The sequence below is a fragment of the Scyliorhinus canicula genome, chromosome 2, assembly GCF_902713615.1.
Source record: "Scyliorhinus canicula chromosome 2, sScyCan1.1, whole genome shotgun sequence".
In the NCBI taxonomy this organism is placed as follows: Eukaryota; Metazoa; Chordata; class Chondrichthyes; order Carcharhiniformes; family Scyliorhinidae; genus Scyliorhinus; species Scyliorhinus canicula.
This window is the reverse complement of record NC_052147.1, coordinates 263,082,504-263,102,025: the sequence shown is the minus strand read 5'-3', so window position 1 is coordinate 263,102,025 and position 19,522 is coordinate 263,082,504. Positions and strand designations below refer to the sequence as shown.

The following is a 19,522-nucleotide window of genomic DNA, read 5'->3' as shown; positions in this document are numbered from 1 at the left end:
GATGGCAGTCAAGTTCCCTTTTGAATGTTTCAATTGAAATAGCCTCCACCACATTCTCAGGCAGCGCATTCCAAACCCTAACACTCACTACGTTAAAAAGGCTTCTCCTCGTATCATTTTGTTTTTGCATCTTTTACTGATTAGTCACTGAGATCTACAGCACAGAAAGAGGCCCTTCAGCCCATAGCGCCTGCGCAAACTATCAAACACCCATCTATTCTAATCCTGTTTTCCAGCACTTGGTCCATAGTCTTGTATGCTGTGGCGCTTCAAGTGCTCATTTGAATGCTTCTGCTGCTAGATGCTGAATGAAGGAATTCTCTATCACAAAAGGCAGTAGATATCGCTCTTGGGACTAAAGGGATCAAAGGATCTAGGGGGGAAGCGTGACCCGGTTACTGAGTTGGATGATCAGCCATAATCATAATGAATGGCAGAGCAGGCTTGAAAGGGCCGAATGGCCTACTCCTATTTTCTGCGTTAAATGTTGAGTGTTCCCACTTCTACCACCCTTTCAGGCAGTGAGTTCCAGATTCCCACCACATCTCGATGAAAACGTTTTTCCTCAAATCCCCTTTAAATTTCTTGCACCTTTTCTTAAATCTGTGCCCCCTAGTTATTGACCCCTTTACTAAGGGGAAATGTTTCTTCTGATCTACCCTACTTATGACCCTCATAATTTTGAGGACCTCAACAAGTCTCCCCTCAGCCTTCTCTGCTCTATGGAAAATAAGTCCAGTCTCTCTTCATATCTGGACTCCCGGATCTTCCGACACACCAAATATTACCACCTTCGGACTCGGGGCCACCCCCACACCCAGAATCTTGGACCATAACATCGGAGAACTCCTGCCAGAACCACCTCAGCTTTGGACAAGACCAGAACGTTTGGATGTAATTAGCAGGCACCACCCACACCTATCCTCCACCTCTGCAAAGAACCGGCTAATTGTTGCAATCGTCATGTGGGGTCTATGTACCATCATAAATTGGATGAGGCTGAACCTCGCACACGACAAGGACGCATTCACCCTCGGCAGGGCCTCCTTCCACGTTCCGGCCCCCACCTCCCCACCCAACTGCTCTTCCCATTTGCACTTAATCTCCTCCACCAGAGTGCCCTCCCCCTCCATCAACTCACAAATGCCAAAATTAGCCTATTCACCTTCCTGAAAAAGGATTTGAGATCAAGAGTGGGGAGGTTCTGGAACAGGAACAATTCCCTCAAGATCTCCACGATCCTTTCAAAGCTGCCCAGCGGGTCTGAAATGTATAGCAGCATATCATCCGCAAACAGGGAAATTCTGTGCTTGGCAGCCCCCTTCCCTCCCCCACTCAATCCCCTTCCAACCCCTAAGCCCAATTGTCAATGGCTTTATCGCCAAGGCGACTAAGCGATGGGGAGATGGGGCACCCCTGTCTCCTCCCTGATGTAGCCCAAACTCACACTGTTCATCTGAACACTTGCCATCGGAGCCCTGCATAGAATCTGAATCCAATCAACAGACTCCTGACCAAACCAAACACCTCCACCCGTTCAAAGGCCTTCTCAGCATCCATTGCCACTACTATTTCTACCTCCTGCCAAGGACATCATAATAACATTGAGAAGCCTGTGCACATTTGCCGAAAGCAGCCTTCCCTTCACAAATCCTGTCTGGTCCTCCCCTTACACCCTGGCACACAGTCCTCTATTCGCGACGCCAGCACGTTTGCCAATATCTTCGTCTCAACATTAAGCAGTTATATCGTCCGGTGCGACCCACACTACTCCCCGGGACCTTATCTTTCTTCAAAATCAGGGTTATGGAATCCTGCGACAATATTGGGGGGGAGCTCTCCCCTACCCCTTACCTCGTTGTATGTTCCCGCGAACTGCTGCCCCAGTTCCGCACTAACCTTCTTACAAAACTCCACTGGGAACCCATCTGGCCCGGGGCCCTTCCCTGCTTGCACCACACCCACACCATCCATCACCTCTCTCAGCCTGATTGGGGGTCCCCAGTCTCGGCACCCTCCTCCTCCACCCTGAGGAACTCCAACCCGTCCAGGAACCACCCCATCCCCTCCTCTCCAGGCCGGGGCTTCGACCCTGTCCTGCGTCCTGTAGAAATCTTAAAATAACATTCACCCCCTCTGGATCTGTCACCACCTTACCCTTCTCACCCCACATCCTACTAATCTCCCTCGCGACTGCATGTTTCGTCAACTTGTGGGCCAGAATCCTATTTCCCTTTTCCCCGTGCTCATACTCTGGTCCTCCGTAGCTGCCCCACCACCTTTCCGGTGAACACTAACCCAAGCTCATTTGGAGCCGCTGGTGCCGCCGAGTATCTCCGATCCACCCTCAAAATCCCATCCACCAGCCTCGCCCTCTCCTCCCGTTTCGCCCTCTTGCTAGACGCCCAGATCAAAATATATTCACCGCCTTAAGTGTCTCCCACAGCGTGGCGACCGTGACCTCCCCAGTGTCATTCAGCTCCACATAGCCCCAAATGGCGACCCTCACTCACTCACGCAACCCCTCATCTGCCAACAACCCCACATCTAACCTCCACATGGCTGTTGGACCTCCCCCCTCCACTACCCGCAAATCCAACCAATGTGGTTCATGGTCGGAAGCATCAATCGTCAAAGACTCTTGAGTCGGCTGCACCGCCAGCAGTGCCTTATCCATCGCAGATAAATCGATCCGGGAGTACACCCGGTGAGACGTACGAGAACTCCTTCGCCCTCGGCCTCCCAAACCTCCATGGGTTGGACCCCCCATGCGTTCCATGAACCCCCTCAACTCCCTAGCCATGCCGACACCCTCGACGACGTAAGACTCAACAGGTTCAACCTCAGATCTAGGACCATATTCAAATGACACCATAATCAGCCTCTCTAACACCCGCCTCATAAAGTCCATGTCGACCCAATTCAGGGCATAAACATTCCCCAGGACTACCGGCATCCCCTCCAATTTTCCATTGACCATCAAATATCTAACCTCTGGATCGGCCTCAATGCTCCCAATCTCAAATGCCACTTATTAACCAACACCGCCACTCCCTCGTCATCATGTCTAACCCTAAGTGGAACACCTGCCCCACCCATCCCTTCCTTAACCTCGTCTGATCCCCCAACTTAAGGTGCGTCTCCTGCAAAAGCACATGTCCGCCTTCAAACCCCTCGTGCGCGAAAGCACGCAGCCACTCAACCGGCCCTCACACATTCCACATGGCCAGTTTGGTCGGGGGACTCCCCTCCCCCGCCGATCATATGTACCCCTTTTTAAGCCAGCCCGTGTCATGTGCAACTCCAGGCTCGCCCTCCGCTGTCTGACCCTTCCCAACTACGCCATACCAACCACACCCATTTCAGCAACCCTCCCCACACACCCAAACAAGGAACTAACCCATTCCCCCTCCCCCACACCTTCTTCCTGACGAACCCCCACTTCACTCCCGAAATTTTCAGGTGACACTAAGATTGGTGGAGTTGCAGAGAGCGAGGAGGACGGTCAGAGAATACAGCAAAATATAGATAGATTGGAGAGTTGAGCAGAGAAATGGCAGATGGAGTTCAATCCAGGCAAATGCGAGGTGATGCATTTTGGAAGAACTAATTCAAGAGCGGGCTATACGGTCAATGGAAGAGTCCTGGGGAAAATTGATGTACAGAGAGATCTGGGAGTTCAGGTCCATTGTACCCTGAAGGTAGCAATGCAGGTCGATAGAGTGGTCAAGAAGGCATACAGCATGCTTGCCTTTATCGGATGGGGTATTGAGTACAAGAGTCGGCAGGTCATGTTACAGTTGTACAGGACTTTGGTTAGGCCACATTTGTAATACTGCGTGCAGTTCTGGTCGCCACATTACCAGAAGGATGTGGATGCTTTAGAGAGGGTGCAGAGGAGGTTCACCAAGATGTTGCCTGGTATGGAGGGTGCTAGCTATGAAGAAAGGTTGAGTAGATTAGGATTGTTTTCGTTTGAAAGACGCAGGTTGAGGGGGGACCTGATTGAGGTCTACAAAATTGAGAGGTATGGACAGGGTGGATAGCAACAAGCTTTTTCCAAGAGTGGGGGTGTCAACTACAAGGGGTCACGATTTCAAGGTGAGAGGGGGAAAGTTTAAGGGAGATGTGCGTGGGAAGTTTTTTATGCAGAGGGTGGTGAGTGCCTGGAACGCTTTGCCAGCGGAGGTGGTAGAGGCGGGCACGATAGCATCATTTAAGATGCATCTGGACAGATATATGAACGGGCGGGGAACAGAGGGAAGTAGATCCTTGGAAAATAGGCGAGTCAAAGCTGGAGGGGCCAGTCAAAGACCTCCTTCCCCCAACAGCTTCTCCAGCATGCTCGCCACAAACTTGGCGGCCTTCGTACCTTCGATGCTTTTGGGCATCCCCACAATCCTCAGATTCTGCTTCCTGGCAGAGGTCCACCAACTTCTCTCTCGGCCCTTTCTGTCTGCTCATCACCATCCCCATCTCCGCCTCCAGTGATGGCAGTGGATCATCATGCTCCGCCACCGACTCCTCCAGCTTCTGGATCGCCAGGCCCTGAGCCTCCTGCCTCTCCTCTACCTGCTTGATTGTTGCCATAAGCGACTCCACCACTGTGGCCAAATCCTCCTAAGCTGTCTTTCTCTGTTGCTGGAATTTATTTAAGAACACCACCAGCTGCTCCCTTGACCATTGGGAGGGCAGTATTGCCCACTTGCCATCTGCCATCTTCGCCTGTGTCGCACCATGAAAACTTTCTTGCTCCAACTGCTTTTTTCAAGGCAGCACGGTAGCATAGTGGTTAGCACAATTGCTTCACAGCTCCAGTGTCCCACGTTCGATTCCCGGCTTGGGTCACTGTCTGTGCGGAGTCTGCATGTTCTCCCCGTGTCTACGTGGGTTTCCTCCGGGTGCTCCGGTTTCCTTCCGCAGTCCAAAGATGTGCAGGTTGGGTGGATTGGCCATGCTAAATTGCCCTTAGTGTGCAAAATTGCCCTTAGTGTTTGGTGGGGTTACTGGGCTATGTGGATAGGGTGAAGGCGTGGGCTTGGTTAGGGTGCTCCTTCCAAGAGCCGGTGCAGACTTAATGGGCCAAGTGGCCTCCTTCTGCACTGTAAATTCTATGAAATTCTTCATGGCACTCCTCATGCGATGAGCCATACACCAGCCTCACCAGAGGGGCACTCGTGCACCTTTTGCCCTCAAAACACCACACAATTCAGGTGGGGGAGCACCAAAAAAATCCACCTTGAGCGGGAGCCACATAATTCGTCACCGAATTGCCCTGCTGAATGGCTTGCTTAACCATTTCAGAGGGCAGTTAAGTCAACCATATTGCTGGGCATGTGGAGTCACATGTAGGCCAGACCAGGTAAGGATGGCAGATTTCCTTACCTAAAGAGCATTAGTGGATTAGGTAGGTTTTTACGACAATCGACAACAGCATCATGGTCACCATTACTGAGACCGGCATTCAATTCCAAATTTCATTAATTGTATTCAGATTCCCTCAGCTGCCTTGTGGGAGTTGAACCCATATCCCCAGAGCACTAGCCTGATCCCTGGATAACTAGTCCAGTGACATTACCCCAATGTCTCGCCCATGCACATTTAATTCCAACAATTTGCAGGAATTAAGTTTTGCTCAATAAACGTTGTTATGACTGTAAATAATACTTTTTGTTCAGTTAAATTAGGGATTTAAACACCCGAGTAGTATGGACTATTTCAAACATTGTGACGTGTAATATAATTCAGTTATAGGATTGGCCGCAGGACTGTTGGTAGTTGATAAAAGCCACTGGTCATCACCAGAAATGCTGATCCCAATAATGGCATAGATACATAAATACATAGATATTATTTGTTACTTTACGTGCAGCTTTCTTTCTGGCTTAAGTAGCTTCATGGGGTGAATCCCTTAAATTTTGACAGCAATACAGTAGTCCCCCGTTATACCGCGCTCCGCAATACCGCAGTTTGCGATATACCGCGGGGGGGCTTATGGACCCCAACTGTCAGTTGTGTCAATTTCAGCGGCCGGCTCACTTTGATCCGGAGAGGGAAGCTGCTCTCACTGAAGCAATCAGCCGGCCGCTGAAATTGACACTGCCCAATGTTTCTGATTGGAGGGAGAGAGCAGCGGGCAGTGTCAATTTCAGCGGCCGGCTGATTGTTTCAGTGAGAGAGCAGCTTCCCTCTCTGGATCAAAGTGAGCCGTCCGCTGAAATTGACACTGCCGGCTGCTCTCTCCCTCCAACCAGAAACATTAAAACTTAAAAGTTGGATTGGAGGGAGAGAGCAGCGGGCAGTGTCAATTTCAGCGGCCGGCTGATTGTTTCAGTGAGAGCAGCTTCCCTCTCCGGATCAAAGTGAGCCGGCCGCTGAAATTGACACTGTTTTAATTGGATCCACGATGGGGGTTTTAAATTTATTTAAAAATCTATGCTAGCGCTTCCCATTGTGAGTCTACGGGGGTCTGACCTCTCCCCCCGCCCCCCGTAGACTCACAATGGGAAGCGCTAGCATAGATTTTTAAATAAATTTAAAACCCCCATCATGGATATCCGCGGCTCGGATACAACGCGGGTGGCTGTCTTGGACCCCAACACCCGCATTATAAAGGGGGACTACTGTATACCCATTGGGTATGACTGCCCTGATGGCAGAGAAGCTGAATTCAAACTTATTAATGTCTATTCCTCATATTAAAACAATTTTCCACAGCAATCTGTAGGGCAGAATATCATCATATACAAACAGCAATCTGCTTTACTCTATAGCCCACATAATGTAGAACATTTATAGCCCATCTTATTCATTTACCATAGATTGGAATATCAAGTTGGTGAACACGAGTAATGTAACTTTTTTTGTTTAAAGATTTTAAGTTAGATGAAGTGCACAAATAATTCAAGTAACTTATGGACTGAAAATTATGCTTTTGCAAAATCACAAGGCTGCCATTGTTGTCCCTTTCAATGAAAGGGTTTTCAGATCTGACCCAATAATCTTATGCACTGAGAATATTGTCCGACAAAACTAATTGCTGTATCTATCTTTGCGATAGACAATTTGTTCCCAACAGTATTTCAGATGGTTATTTCCAAAACCCAATATCATTGACTGCTGAAAATGTTACAACTTTTGCTCTTTTATCCTGGTTTATACGACAAAATAGTACTTTTTTTATATCTCGTGAAATTCATTAATCTCGCTAATTTATTTCTCTTTCAGAACATAAAGTAATTATCGTTGGCTTGGACAATGCTGGGAAGACAACAATTCTTTACCAGTTGTAAGTATAATGAGGACCAGAGAATTCTTCTCCCTTATGTCATGTGAAGGTACCTTTAAGAAATGGGTGTTTATAAATATCTGTGGTGAGAGTACCTTTAAGAAATGTGTGTTTATTACTACAGTGAGCTGGGCTGTCTGTCAGCTTTTTACTTTTGTTTTAGGCTGTTTGCTGCAGGGTGTTTTAGTTTCGTTTTCAGTGTTTGCACTGAAGCCAGACAGAGCAGGTATACTGTTGATCTCTCTGCTATGAAAAGACTATCTCTTGATCATTCGGTGAATTCAGAATTATAAATGTTTTCAGTAGTGACTTTAACCTGATGTGCTTCTATTAAAGGTTATGTTTTTTGTAAGTCTTATGGATGTTAAAAGGACAGCGTAAGCATTACTTAGTCTTGTACTCTTTGGGGGTTGTAGTTGAATTGATGGTTGCTAAGATGTTCACTATGTTTTAAAAAGGTTAACTTGAGTTCATAGAATAAACATTGTTTTGCTTTAAAAAATACTTTTCCATTTCTGCTGTACCACACCTGTAGAGTGGGCCGTGTGCTCACCATACCGCAATCTATTAAACGTTTTGCGTCAGGTGAACTCCATGGTACACTTTGGGTTTTCTAAAACTGGCCCATAACACTTACAATTCACAAGTTGTCTTCTCAAATGATGCAGCTCTTGTTTATTTCTCAATGCAGTTGAATGGTGTTGGCTTTTGCTTATACAGTTGTGCGGTGGATAATGTATCATCTGAAATTCTTTTCTTTTTTTACTGTTTCACAATCATAGTTTTCAGTTAATCTTTTATCACAAAAACATAAGCTTGTGGGTTTGTTATAGTTAAATGGACTGCAAATTTAACTCATTTCAAGGAAACTTATTCTTTAGGTTTGCCAGTGTCCTAAGCTTTTAGCTATGGCATATTGAAATTAAAACAACAAATGTTACAATCCCAGCTGATGGTACTAATGAAAATCAGGTTTCAGAATGGAACCCTGGCTCAATGGACTGTATTTTTAGTTAAGAGATGTGGATGAACAGTCACAGAACTGCCGATTAATGTTTATCGAAAGAGTAAGATGTTTATTGAACTTGAAAAGATTGACTACAATACAATACTCCTTCACACTACCTATATATATCTTTACAGGTGCACTCGGCCTTTTAAGGATAGCACAAGTTACAACATATATCTTGTACTCGGCAAATACACAGTCCATGTAAACCAGAGTGTATCTGTTGTCAGATACACCACACTCTGAAACCAAGTGGCAGATGCCACCAAATACAACTTCTCTGGATTTCTCATCAAATTCCCCAGCTACTTATCACACTGTGAGCCAACTGGTCTCACTGGAATCTTTCTTCCACCAGTGTGGTTCCAAACTCCACTCTCAAAAAACAAGCCTTAGAATCTTCTCGCAAACAATGCCTTCACCAAGGATCCACTTCCAGGAATTCAGCCTCTCGTTTCAGTATTCCTCTGCCTTGAATTGCCACAGATATTCAAGCTTCTGCCCAATCTCTCAGGTACCCAGCCGCCCCAATGTCAGCCACTGACTCACAGGTTCTATTAAGGTGTCATCAACCTTAGGATTACTTCAGATGTCTGGCTTCTTGATAGACAACTTTACCAAGTCTGCACTTTTCAGCTCCATCTTTAACTCAGAACCTTGCTCTTCCCTTTAACTTCAGTGAACAGTACCTTGTTCAGCTTGTCCCTTTCTCCTTGTTGTCCCTGGAACTTTTAATTCCCTTGTTTCTAGAACTATCTGTTCTTTTGCTCCTGGGACTTGTTTCTTCCCCTTACTCCATTCCCTTACTGCTCTGCTGGCAATTTCTTTGAGAGCTGCTTTCTTCTCGGGTACCTGATTCCAACTGAGCCATAAGAGCTTCTGCTTTTCACTATGAGCCCCTGGTTGTTCAGCAACAGCTTAAATTTTTTTTAACCTCTAAAATTGCTTTTCCTTCAATTACAATGCAGGCACAGTTTGAAATGAAACCAACAGACATGCAGGAACCTTTGTTTAACATGAAGCTGACTAATGTTTTAACCCTTTCTTAAACCGAAACACAGAATTAAACTTAATTAAAGCTGTACTTTGTTTCCAATACCTACAAATACAAATATAGATTACTTAAAACTATCTCTGTTTTCTGACACACTAGTATTAATGATTAAGTTTCTAAATATCAAGAATACTTTCTTGACTTCTGGTGATGGCATGTAAAAGGTGGCTCCTGCCAAGGTCCCACTATTTTGATCCTTTTTGCCCATTTGTTTTGCGGGATGTTGCGTACTAACCCAATAGATTAGAGCTCGGAAAGCTTTGTTGAGGAATGTCAAAAGCCTCGGCTAAGAAAGCTGCGGGAGGAAACCCCTGGAGCCTGACAAAGGAATCTGAGGGAGAAAAGATGGCAGAGGCGGCCGCACCCATCACGCAAGAAACAAAGAGACCTATGTCAGACTCCTATTTATCGACTACAGCTCAGCCTTCAACACCATCATTCCTATCAAACTCATCTCCAAACTCCGTGGCCTTGACCTCGACTCCTCCCTCTGCGACTGGATCCTGAATTTTCTAACCCACAGGCCACAATCAGTAAGGATAGGCAACAACACCTCCTCCACGATCATCCTCAACACCAGTGCCCCAGAAGGCTGTGTCCTCAGCCCCCTACTATACTCCTTATACACCTATGACTGTGTGGCCAAATTCCCCTCCAACTTGATTTTCAAATTTGCTGATGACACCACGGTAGTGGGTCGGATTTCAAACAATGACGAGCCAGAGTATAGGAATGAGATAGAGAATCTGGTGAACTGGTGCGATGACAATAATCTCTCCCTCAATGTCAACAAAACAATGGAGATTGTCATCGACTTCAGGAAGCGTAGTGGAGAACATGCCCCTGCCTACATATATGGGAACGAAGTAGAAAGGGTCGTGAGCTTCAAGTTTTTAGGTGTCCAGATCACCCAACAACCTGTCCTGGTCCCCCAATACCACCACTATAGTTAAGAAAGTCTACCAACGACTCTACTTTCTCAGAAGAATAAGGAAATTTGGCATGTCACCTACGACACTCACCAACTTCTACAGATGCACCATGTGGTGGTATGATTTGCATAGCTGTCTGCCATTGGTGCAGAACACCAGCTTACCATTGGCCCTGGTCGGTCATGTGCCTCTCGACCGATTGGTTGAGACCAGTCATGTGACGGCTCTCCGATTGGTCGAGAGGCTGAGTTAACCACGCCTCCATACCGAGGTATAATAGTCAGAACACCCGGCGGTCGTCCATTTATTGTAGTCGACCGCAGGGCTAAGTTCTAGCTTATTAAAGCCTAACTTTTGGACAGCAACTCGTCTCATGTGCAATTGATGGCTCATCACACCATAGAAAGCATTCTTTCTGGTTGTACCACAGCATGGTATGGATCCTGCTCTGCCCAAGACCGCAGGAAACTACAAAAGGTTGTGAATGGAGCCCAATCCATCACAAACCAGCCTCCCATCCATCGACTCTGTCTACAATTCCCTCTGCCTCAGAAAGGCAGCCAGCATAATTAAGGACCCCACGCACCCCGGACATACTCTCTTCCACCTTCTTCCGTCAGGAAAAAGATACCAAAGTTTGAGGTCACGTACCAACCGACTCAAAAACAGCTTCTTCCCTACTGCCATCAGACTTTTAGAACATAGAACATAGAACGATACAGCGCAGTACAGGCCCTTCGGCCCTCGATGTTGCACCGACATGGAAAAAAACTAAAGGCCCTCTGACCTACACTATGCCCTTATCATCCATATGCTTATCCAATAAACTTTTAAATGCCCTCAATGTTGGCGAGTTCACTACTGTTGCAGGTAGGGCATTCCACGGCCTCACCACTCTTTGCGTAAAAAACCCACCTCTGACCTCTGTCCTATATCTATTACCCCTCAATTTAAGGCTATGTCCCCTCGTGCTAGCCACCTCCATCCGCGGGAGAAGGCTCTCGCTGTCCACCCTATCTAACCCTCTGATCATTTTGTATGCCTCTATTAAGTCACCTTTTAACCTTCTTCTCTCTAACGAAAACAACCTCAAGTCCATCAGCCTTTCCTCATAAGATTTTCCCTCCATACCAGGCAACATCCTGGTAAATCTCCTCTGCACCCGTTCCAAAGCCTCCACGTCCTTCCTATAATGAGGCGACCAGAACTGTACGCAATACTCCAAATGCGGCCGTACTAGAGTTTTGTACAACTGCAACATGACCTCATGGCTCCGGAACTGAATCCCTCTACCAATAAAGGCCAACACACCATAGGTCTTCTTCACAACCCTATCAACCTGGGTGGCACCTTTCAGGGATCTATGTACATGGACACCGAGATCCCTCTGCTCATCCACTCTACCAAGAATTTTACCATTAGCCAAATATTCCGCATTCCTGTTATTCTTTCCAAAGTGAATCACCTCACACTTCTCCACATTAAACTCCATTTGCCACCTCTCAGCCCAGCTCTGCAGCTTATCTATGTCCCTCTGTAACCTGCAACATCCTTCCGCACTGTCTACAACTCCACCGACTTTAGTGTCGTCTGCAAATTTACTCACCCATCCTTCTGCGCCCTCCTCCAGGTCATTTATAAAAATGACAAACAGCAACGGCCCCAGAACAGATCCTTGTGGTACGCCACTCGTAACTGAACTCCATTCTGAACATTTCCCATCAACTACCACTCTCTGTCTTCTTTCAACTAGCCAACTTTTGAATGGACCTACCTCGTATTACGTTGACCTTGTCTCTACACCTTGCTATAACTGTAATATATTGTGCAGTCTCTCCTTCCTTCCCTATGTACGGTATGCATTGTTTGTACAGCATGCAAGAAACAATACTTTTCACTGTATGCAAATACATGTGACAATAATAAATGAAATGAAATTTTAAAAAAAATATTGCGGGGGGTGATGTTGCAGGAGTTGGAGATGTTTGCCAGGCAAATGGATGCCCAATTCGAGTGACAAGGGAAGGAGATTAAACAGCTGTTTGAAGCCCCTATTGAGGCGGCATTGGGCCCAATACAGGAGCAACTGGGCAAGACTGCCAATGTTGTAAAGGAGCAAAGGGAGACATTGAAGGGCTTCGAGGAGGCCTTGTCGAGGAACAAGGATCAGCTGGCCTTGTTGGAAGCTGAGGTGCTGCTCATGTCAGATAAGAATAAGGGCCTGAAGGCCAAAGTGAAAGATCTGTAGAACCGGTCGAGGCGCATGAACCTCAGAGTGGTGGGCTTGTCTGAGGGAGCGGATGAGGCCTACCGAGTATTTTTCAGAAATGTTCTCTTGGTTGGTGGGCGGGAATGAAAGTGTTCGCCACTCCGGAATTGGACAGGGCACATTGGGCCACCCGTGAGCAGTGATCGTCCAGTTACCAGAGGAAGGAGCAGGTCCTGGAGTGAGCCAAGAAGAGTCGTGACATCGGTTGGGATGGGCACATGGTGTGGATCTGCACGGGAGTCTCACGGGACCAAAGGTGAGGTGAGGATACAGAACTGGCTCGGTCACAGAAGGCAGAGGGTAGCAGTGGAAGGGTGTTTTTCTGAATGGAAGCTTATGACTAGTTCCACAGGGATCTGTGCTTGGGCCTCTGTTGTTTGTATACATAAACGATTTGGAGGAAAATGTAGCTGATCCAATTAGTAAGTTTGCAGATGACATCAAGGTTGGTGGAGTGGCAGATAGTGTTGAGGATTGTCCAAGGATACAGCAAGACATAGGTTGAAGGCTAGGGCCGTGATATATCCAGGCCTCTGGATTGGATTGGATTTGTTTATTGTCACGTGTATCAAGGTACAGTGAAAAGTATTTTTCTGCGAGCAGCTCAACAGATTATGAAGTACATGAAAAGAAAAGGAAATTTAAAAAAATACAGTTTCCACTGAATGAGGAGACTCTTTAAATTCAGCTCACTTTGGAAAAACAGCACAATTTCACGTGTAATTTGTACCCAGTTTCCTGATTGTGTCCAGAGTGGGATTTTAGTGAGAAAAACTGATGGCCAAAACCTTTATTGAAAATTGAAGATAAAAATGTCATAAATAATCCTGAATCAGTTTAAAATGTGTGAATGTCAAAGACTAATGAATATGCTCAATAGAAGAAAGTTTTAAGGATGCATTTATGGCAACAATGCACAGCTCCACTGTTGGTGAATTACATGTTTAATTTTGCTGGGTTCCTGAAGTTTAAACATGCTAGTAGGTTCTGCTGGTTTTCTTCTACATGGGAGAGAGAAGCTGGGTCATGGGCACGTCAATTGAAATAAATCCTATTGTGTTCGTAGAATTGTACTAATGTTGTTTACTTGGCTGAATAGGATCCACTGTGCTTGCAGTGTAGATTGAGCAGTTAGATTGGATTACATGATCTTTGGCAGGCGCCCTTCTCATTCCATGACGTTTGAATAGTATTGCCAGCATTCTTTGTGACACGTATATAGTTTCCTGATTGGGATACTTACTGATACTCACCTTGGCTGTTTTCTTTTGAGCTTGAGAGCTTTGTAGTAGTACTCGCTTTTCTGCTGAGTGTTTGATTGAAGAATTTTGTATGGTTTAAGAGCATGGGAAATATTTCCCATCTGAAGCTTTCATTAACTTCTCTTACATTTTTTTACCATTTCACTTGAGATTCTACCCCACTTATGATGCCCAGCGCCTAGTCAATTGGAGATGTAAATGTCCTAGTGCTTATGCTGTTCCTCATTTGTGTGTGAGCAACCATTGTTTAACTGCATTTACTGTAATTCTTTCCCACGGTCTGCGCATCCCTGCCCTACCCCAAAACGCACAGATTGAAAGTGAAGTTGCACATTTGGTCAGTTCAGCTGTAAGAGAGAAATGGAAATGCTCCGAGGGCTGACAGTACCTGTGGAGATAGAAACAGAGTTAACATTTCAGGTGATGACACTTTGTCAGTTTCAGTGCTGTCATATTTAATCGTCTCCATGACTCCACGGCTTTATTCTTGAAGTAGTGCAATAACATTTTAGTTCTGAAAGTATTGTGCTTGTATTCTCTTTTACTTTCATTATACACGTTTATATAAAATAAAACCGTGTTCTTCAAACTTTTTTTCCGGGGACCCATTTTTACCACCTGGGGACCCAACTCAACCGACCTTCGCGACCCACGCCGGCTGACCTTCGCGACCCACGCCGGCTGACCTTCGCGACCCACGCCGGCTGACCTGCGCGACCCACCATTTGCTCTTACTTTGTTTGCTGCTGAAAAAATGGAGGAAATGGTTTTGGCTCCCTTTGGCCCTCGTACACGCTCCTCCAATGGAACCTGTTAGATGAAGGTGAAGCCTTCCTGTGTCGGAAGTATGGGGCGTGATTTTCCGCTCCCCACGCCAGGTGGGAGAATCGTGGGAGGGCCGAGCGACTCACGACATGTCCCCCTGGCGCCCCCCGCGATTCTCCCACCCCCCGCTCGGAAGAATCGCCGCTCGCCGTTTTTCACGGCGACCAGCGATTCTCCGGCCCGGATAGGCCGAGCGGCCTGCTGTTCCCGACCGGTTCACGACGGCGGCAACCACACCTGGTCGCTGCCGTTGTGAACATGGGCGCCAAAGTGCCGTTTGTGGCTTGTGGGGGGCGGAGAGGGGAGTGAGCACCACGGCCGTGCTCGGGAGGGGACTGGCCCGTGATGCACTCTTTCCCCTCCGCCACCCCGCATGATCAAGCCGCCACGTCTTGCGGGGCAGCGGAGGGGAAGACGGCAACCGCGCATGCCTGGGTTTGAGCCGTCAGCCGTCGTGACGTCAGCTGCGCATGCGCGAGTTGGAGCAGGTCAACCTACGCATGCGCGGCTGATGTCACATAGGCGCCGCCGTCACGTCATTCTCGGCGTGCCGCCTTGACGCTTGCGTCAAGGCCCGGCGGCCGAGAATAACGGAGCACCGCTCCTAGCCCCCTGGGGTGGGGGTGAATAAGGTGAGAGGAGCGGCCTCTGAGGCCGTCGTGAAACTCGGCCGAGTTCACGATGGCCTTCCCGATTTTTTGCGGGAGCGGAGAGTTCCGCCCACGGAGTCTCCATCTGTCCAAAGTTCTGAATTTTTGTCCTGTAAAGTTTTATCAAATAAACCCGCACCCCGAACTTGTAAAAAATAATAAAATGAGTAAAGTAAATGACAAAAATGAGGAAAACCCCCCGAACTTGTAAAACAAATAAAATGAATAAAATAAATGAATAAAAACCACTACAGAACTTGTGAAACAAAAAGCTGCAACCGTTTTTAAAAAAATAACTGCCACACTGCGCATGCGTGCCCGATTATTTTTTATTTTTTAAAAATAATTTTTATTGAAATTTTTACAAAATATAAACATCTCAACTATATTAACAAAACAACCGCGGTAACACCCCAAGAACAACACCCACCCACCTTCAAACGCAACTACAAACAAAAGAAAAAACAAAAGAACACCCACACAACAAAAGGGAAAGAAATAACGCCCGCCACATCCCACCAACCCCTGTACACAGTTCTCCCTCCCACCGAACCAGACCCCCCCCCCCACCCCCACCGGGTTGCTGCTGCTGCCGCCGGCCTATTTCCCTACCGTTCCGCCAGGAAGTCCAGGAAAGGCTGCCACCGCCTAAAGAACCCTTGTACTGATCCCCTCAGGGCAAATTTCACCTTCTCCAGTTTAATGAACTCCGCTATATCATTGACCCAGGCCTCCACGCTTGGGGGCCTCGCATCCTTCCATTGGAGCAAGATCCTCCGCTGGGCTACTAGGGACGCAAAGGCCAGAACTCCGGCCTCTTTCGCCTCCTGCACTCCCGGCTCCACTGCAACCCCAAAAATTGCGAGTCCCCAGCCTGGCTTGACCCTGGATCCCACCACCCTCGACACCGTCCTTGCTACCCCCTTCCAAAACTCCCCCAGCGCTGGGCACGCCCAAAACATATGGGCGTGGTTCACTGGGCCCCCCGAGCACCTAGCACACCTGTCCTCGCCCCTGAAAAACCTACTCCTCCTCGTCCCAGTCATGTGGGCCCTATGCAGCACCTTGACCTGTATGAGGCAAAGCCCCGCACAGAAAGAGGAGGAATTCACTCTCTCCAGGGCATCTGCCCACGTCCCCTCCTCAATCTCCTCACCCAGCTCCTCTTCCCATTTACCCTTCAGTTCCTCCACCGAGGCCTCGTCTACCTCCTGCATCACCCGGTATATGTCCAAAATCCTCCCTCCTCCAACCCACACCCCCGAGAGCACCCTGTCCCGCACCCCACGTGGGGGCAGCAATGGGAACCCCTCCGCCTGCTGCCTGGCAAACGCCCTCACCTGCATGTACCTAAACATGTTCCCCGGGGGGGGGCCCAAACTTCCTCTCTAACTCCCCCAAGCTTGCGAACCTCCCCTCCACAAACAGGTCCCTCAACCGCCTAACCCCTACCCTGTGCCAGCCCAGAAATCCGCCATCAATGCTCCCTGGGACAAACCAATGGTTCCCCCGTATTGGGGCCTCCATCGAGCCCCCCACCTCTCCCCTATGCCGTCTCCATTGCCCCCAAATTTTGAGGGTAGCCGCCACCACCGGGCTCGTGGTATACCGCGTTGGAGGGAGCGGCAACGGCGCCATTACCAGTGCCTCCAGGCTCGTGCCCACACATGACGCCACCTCCATCCTCTTCCATGCTGCCACTTCCTCGTCCATTACCCACTTACGCACCATCGCTGCGTTGGCAGCCCAATCGTACCCACAGAGGTTGGGCAACGCCAGCCCCCCCTATCCTGCCACGTTCCAGGAACACTCTTCTCACCCTCGGAGTCCCATGCGCCCACACAAATCCCGTGATACTCCTGTTGACCCTCCTAAAAAAGGCCTTCGGATAAGGATGGGGGAGGCACTGGAACAAAAACCTCGGGAGCACCGTCATCTTAACGGACTGCACCCTCCCCGCCAGTGACAGCGGTAACATATCCCACCTCTTAAACTCCTCCTCCATCTGCTCTACCAACCTTGTGAGGTTGAGCTTGTGCAGGGCCCCCCCAACTCCCAGCCACCTGGATACCTAGATACCTGAAGCTCTTCCCTGCCTGCTTCAGTGGGAGCCTACCAATCCCCTCCTCCTGATCCCCCAGATGCACCACAAACAATTCACTCTTGCCCAGGTTCACCTTATACCCAGAGAAACCTCCGAATTCATCACCTCCGGTATCCCCCCCCACCGGGTCCGCCACATACAGCAACAAGTCGTCCGCATAAAGCGACACTCTATGCTCCTCCCCACCTCGCACCAGGCCCCTCCAGTTCCCTGACTCCCTCAACGCCATGGCCAGGGGTCAATCGCCAACGCGAAGAGCAAGGAGGACAGGGGGCACCCCTGTCTCGTCCCCCGGTACAACCAAAAGTACTCCGACCTCCTCCTATTTGTGGCTACACTCTCCATCGGGGCCTCGTAGAGCAGCCTCACCCACCGAATAAATCGTCCCCAAACCTCTCCAACACCTCCCACAGATACTCCCACTCAACCCTATCAAAGGCCTTCTCCTCATCCAATGCCAGCACTATCTCCGCCTCCCCTTCCACAGCCGGCATCATAATGACATTGAGGAGCCTTCGCACGTTCGTACTCAACTGCCTTCCCTTCACAAACCCCGCCTGGTCCTCATGAATGACCCTGGGCACGCAATCCTCTATTCTTGTGGCTAGGATCTTTGCCAGCAGCTTAGCGTCGGCATTTAGCAGCGAAATCGGCCTATATGACCTGCACTGCAGAGGGTCCTTGTCCCGCTTCAGGATCAAGGAAATCAGCGCCCGTGACATAGTTGGGGGCAAAGCACCCCCCTCCCTTGCATCGTTAAAGGTCCGGACCAACAGGGGGCCCGACAGGTCCACATACCTTTTATAAAATTCCGCCGGAAACCCGTCCGGCCCCGGCGCCTTCCCCGACGGCATGCTCCCTATCCCTTTAACCACCTCCTCCAGCTCGATCGGCGCCCCCAGTCCCTCCACCTGCTCCTCCTCCACCCTCGGGAATCGCAGCTTGTCCAAGAAGCGCCCCATTCCACCCCCCTCCACCGGGGGGTCCGACCGGTACAGTTCCCCATAGAAGTCCCTGAAGACCCCACTGACATCTACCCACGTCCGCACCACCTTCCCAGCTTTATCCGTCACTCTCCCAATCTCCCTGGCCGCATCCCGCTTTCGGAGCTGGTGTGCCAGCATCCTGCTTGCCTTCTCCCCATACTCGTACACCGCCCCCTGTGCTTTCCTCCACTGAGCTTCCGCCTTTCTGGTAGTCAATAGGTCGAACGTGGCCTGAAGGCTACGCCTCTCCCCCAGCAATCCCTCCTCTGGAGCCTCCGCATATCTCCTATCCACCCTCACCATCTCCCCTATCAGTCTCTCCCTCTCCCTCTGCTCCCCCCTCTCCCTATGGGTTCGGATGGAGATCAATTCCACTCTAGTCACCGCCTTCAATGCCTCCCAGACCGTCCCCACTCGGACCTCCCCGTTGTCATTGGCCTCAAGGTACCTCTCGATACACCCCCGAACCCTCTCGGCCACCACCTCGTCTGCCAGCAGCCCCACCTCCAAGCGCCAGAGCGGACGTTGGTCCCTCTCCTCCCCCAGCCCGAGGTCTACCCAGTGTGGGGCATGATCTGAAATGGCAATGGCGGAGTATTCCACACCCTCCACCCTTGAAACCAGCCCCCTGCTCAGGACAAAGAAATCAATCCTCGAATAGGCCTACATGGGAGAATAACGAGTACTCCCTGGCCCTTGGCCTTGCAAACCTCCAGGGATCCACCCCCCCATCTGGTCCATAAACCCCTCAACACCTTAGCCACCGCCGGCCTCCTACCCATCCGGGACTTGGATCGATCCAATGGGGGATCCAGTACCGTGTTGCAGTCCCCCCCCCATGATATGGCCCCCCACCCAGCTCCGGAATGCGGCCCAACATACGCCGCATAAACCCCGCATCGTCCCAATTTGGGGCGTAAACATTCACCAACACCACCCGCTCCTCCTGCAGCTTACCACTCGCCATCACATATCTCCCACCACTGTCAGCCACCACATTTAACGCCTCAAACGACACCTTCTTCCCCACCAGGATCGCCACTCCCCTACTCTTCTCATCCAGCCCTGAGTGAAATACTTGGCCCACCCATCCCTTCCTCAGCCGAACCTGGTCCCACCACTCTCAGGTGTGTCTCCTGGAGC

The 19,522-nt window shown here is 49.2% G+C and overlaps 1 protein-coding gene across 1 annotated transcript in view; it reads left to right on the top strand.

Annotated features, from left to right (window-relative positions):
* The window catches only part of arl5a (ADP-ribosylation factor-like 5A), a 60,672-nt gene that overhangs the window by 21,208 nt on the left and 19,942 nt on the right, over positions 1 to 19,522 (top strand). Inside the window, exon 2 of the mRNA XM_038790021.1 lies at positions 7,228 to 7,288. Within this exon, the coding sequence (XP_038645949.1) occupies positions 7,228 to 7,288 (61 nt within the window). The remainder of the gene's footprint in view (positions 1 to 7,227; positions 7,289 to 19,522) is intronic.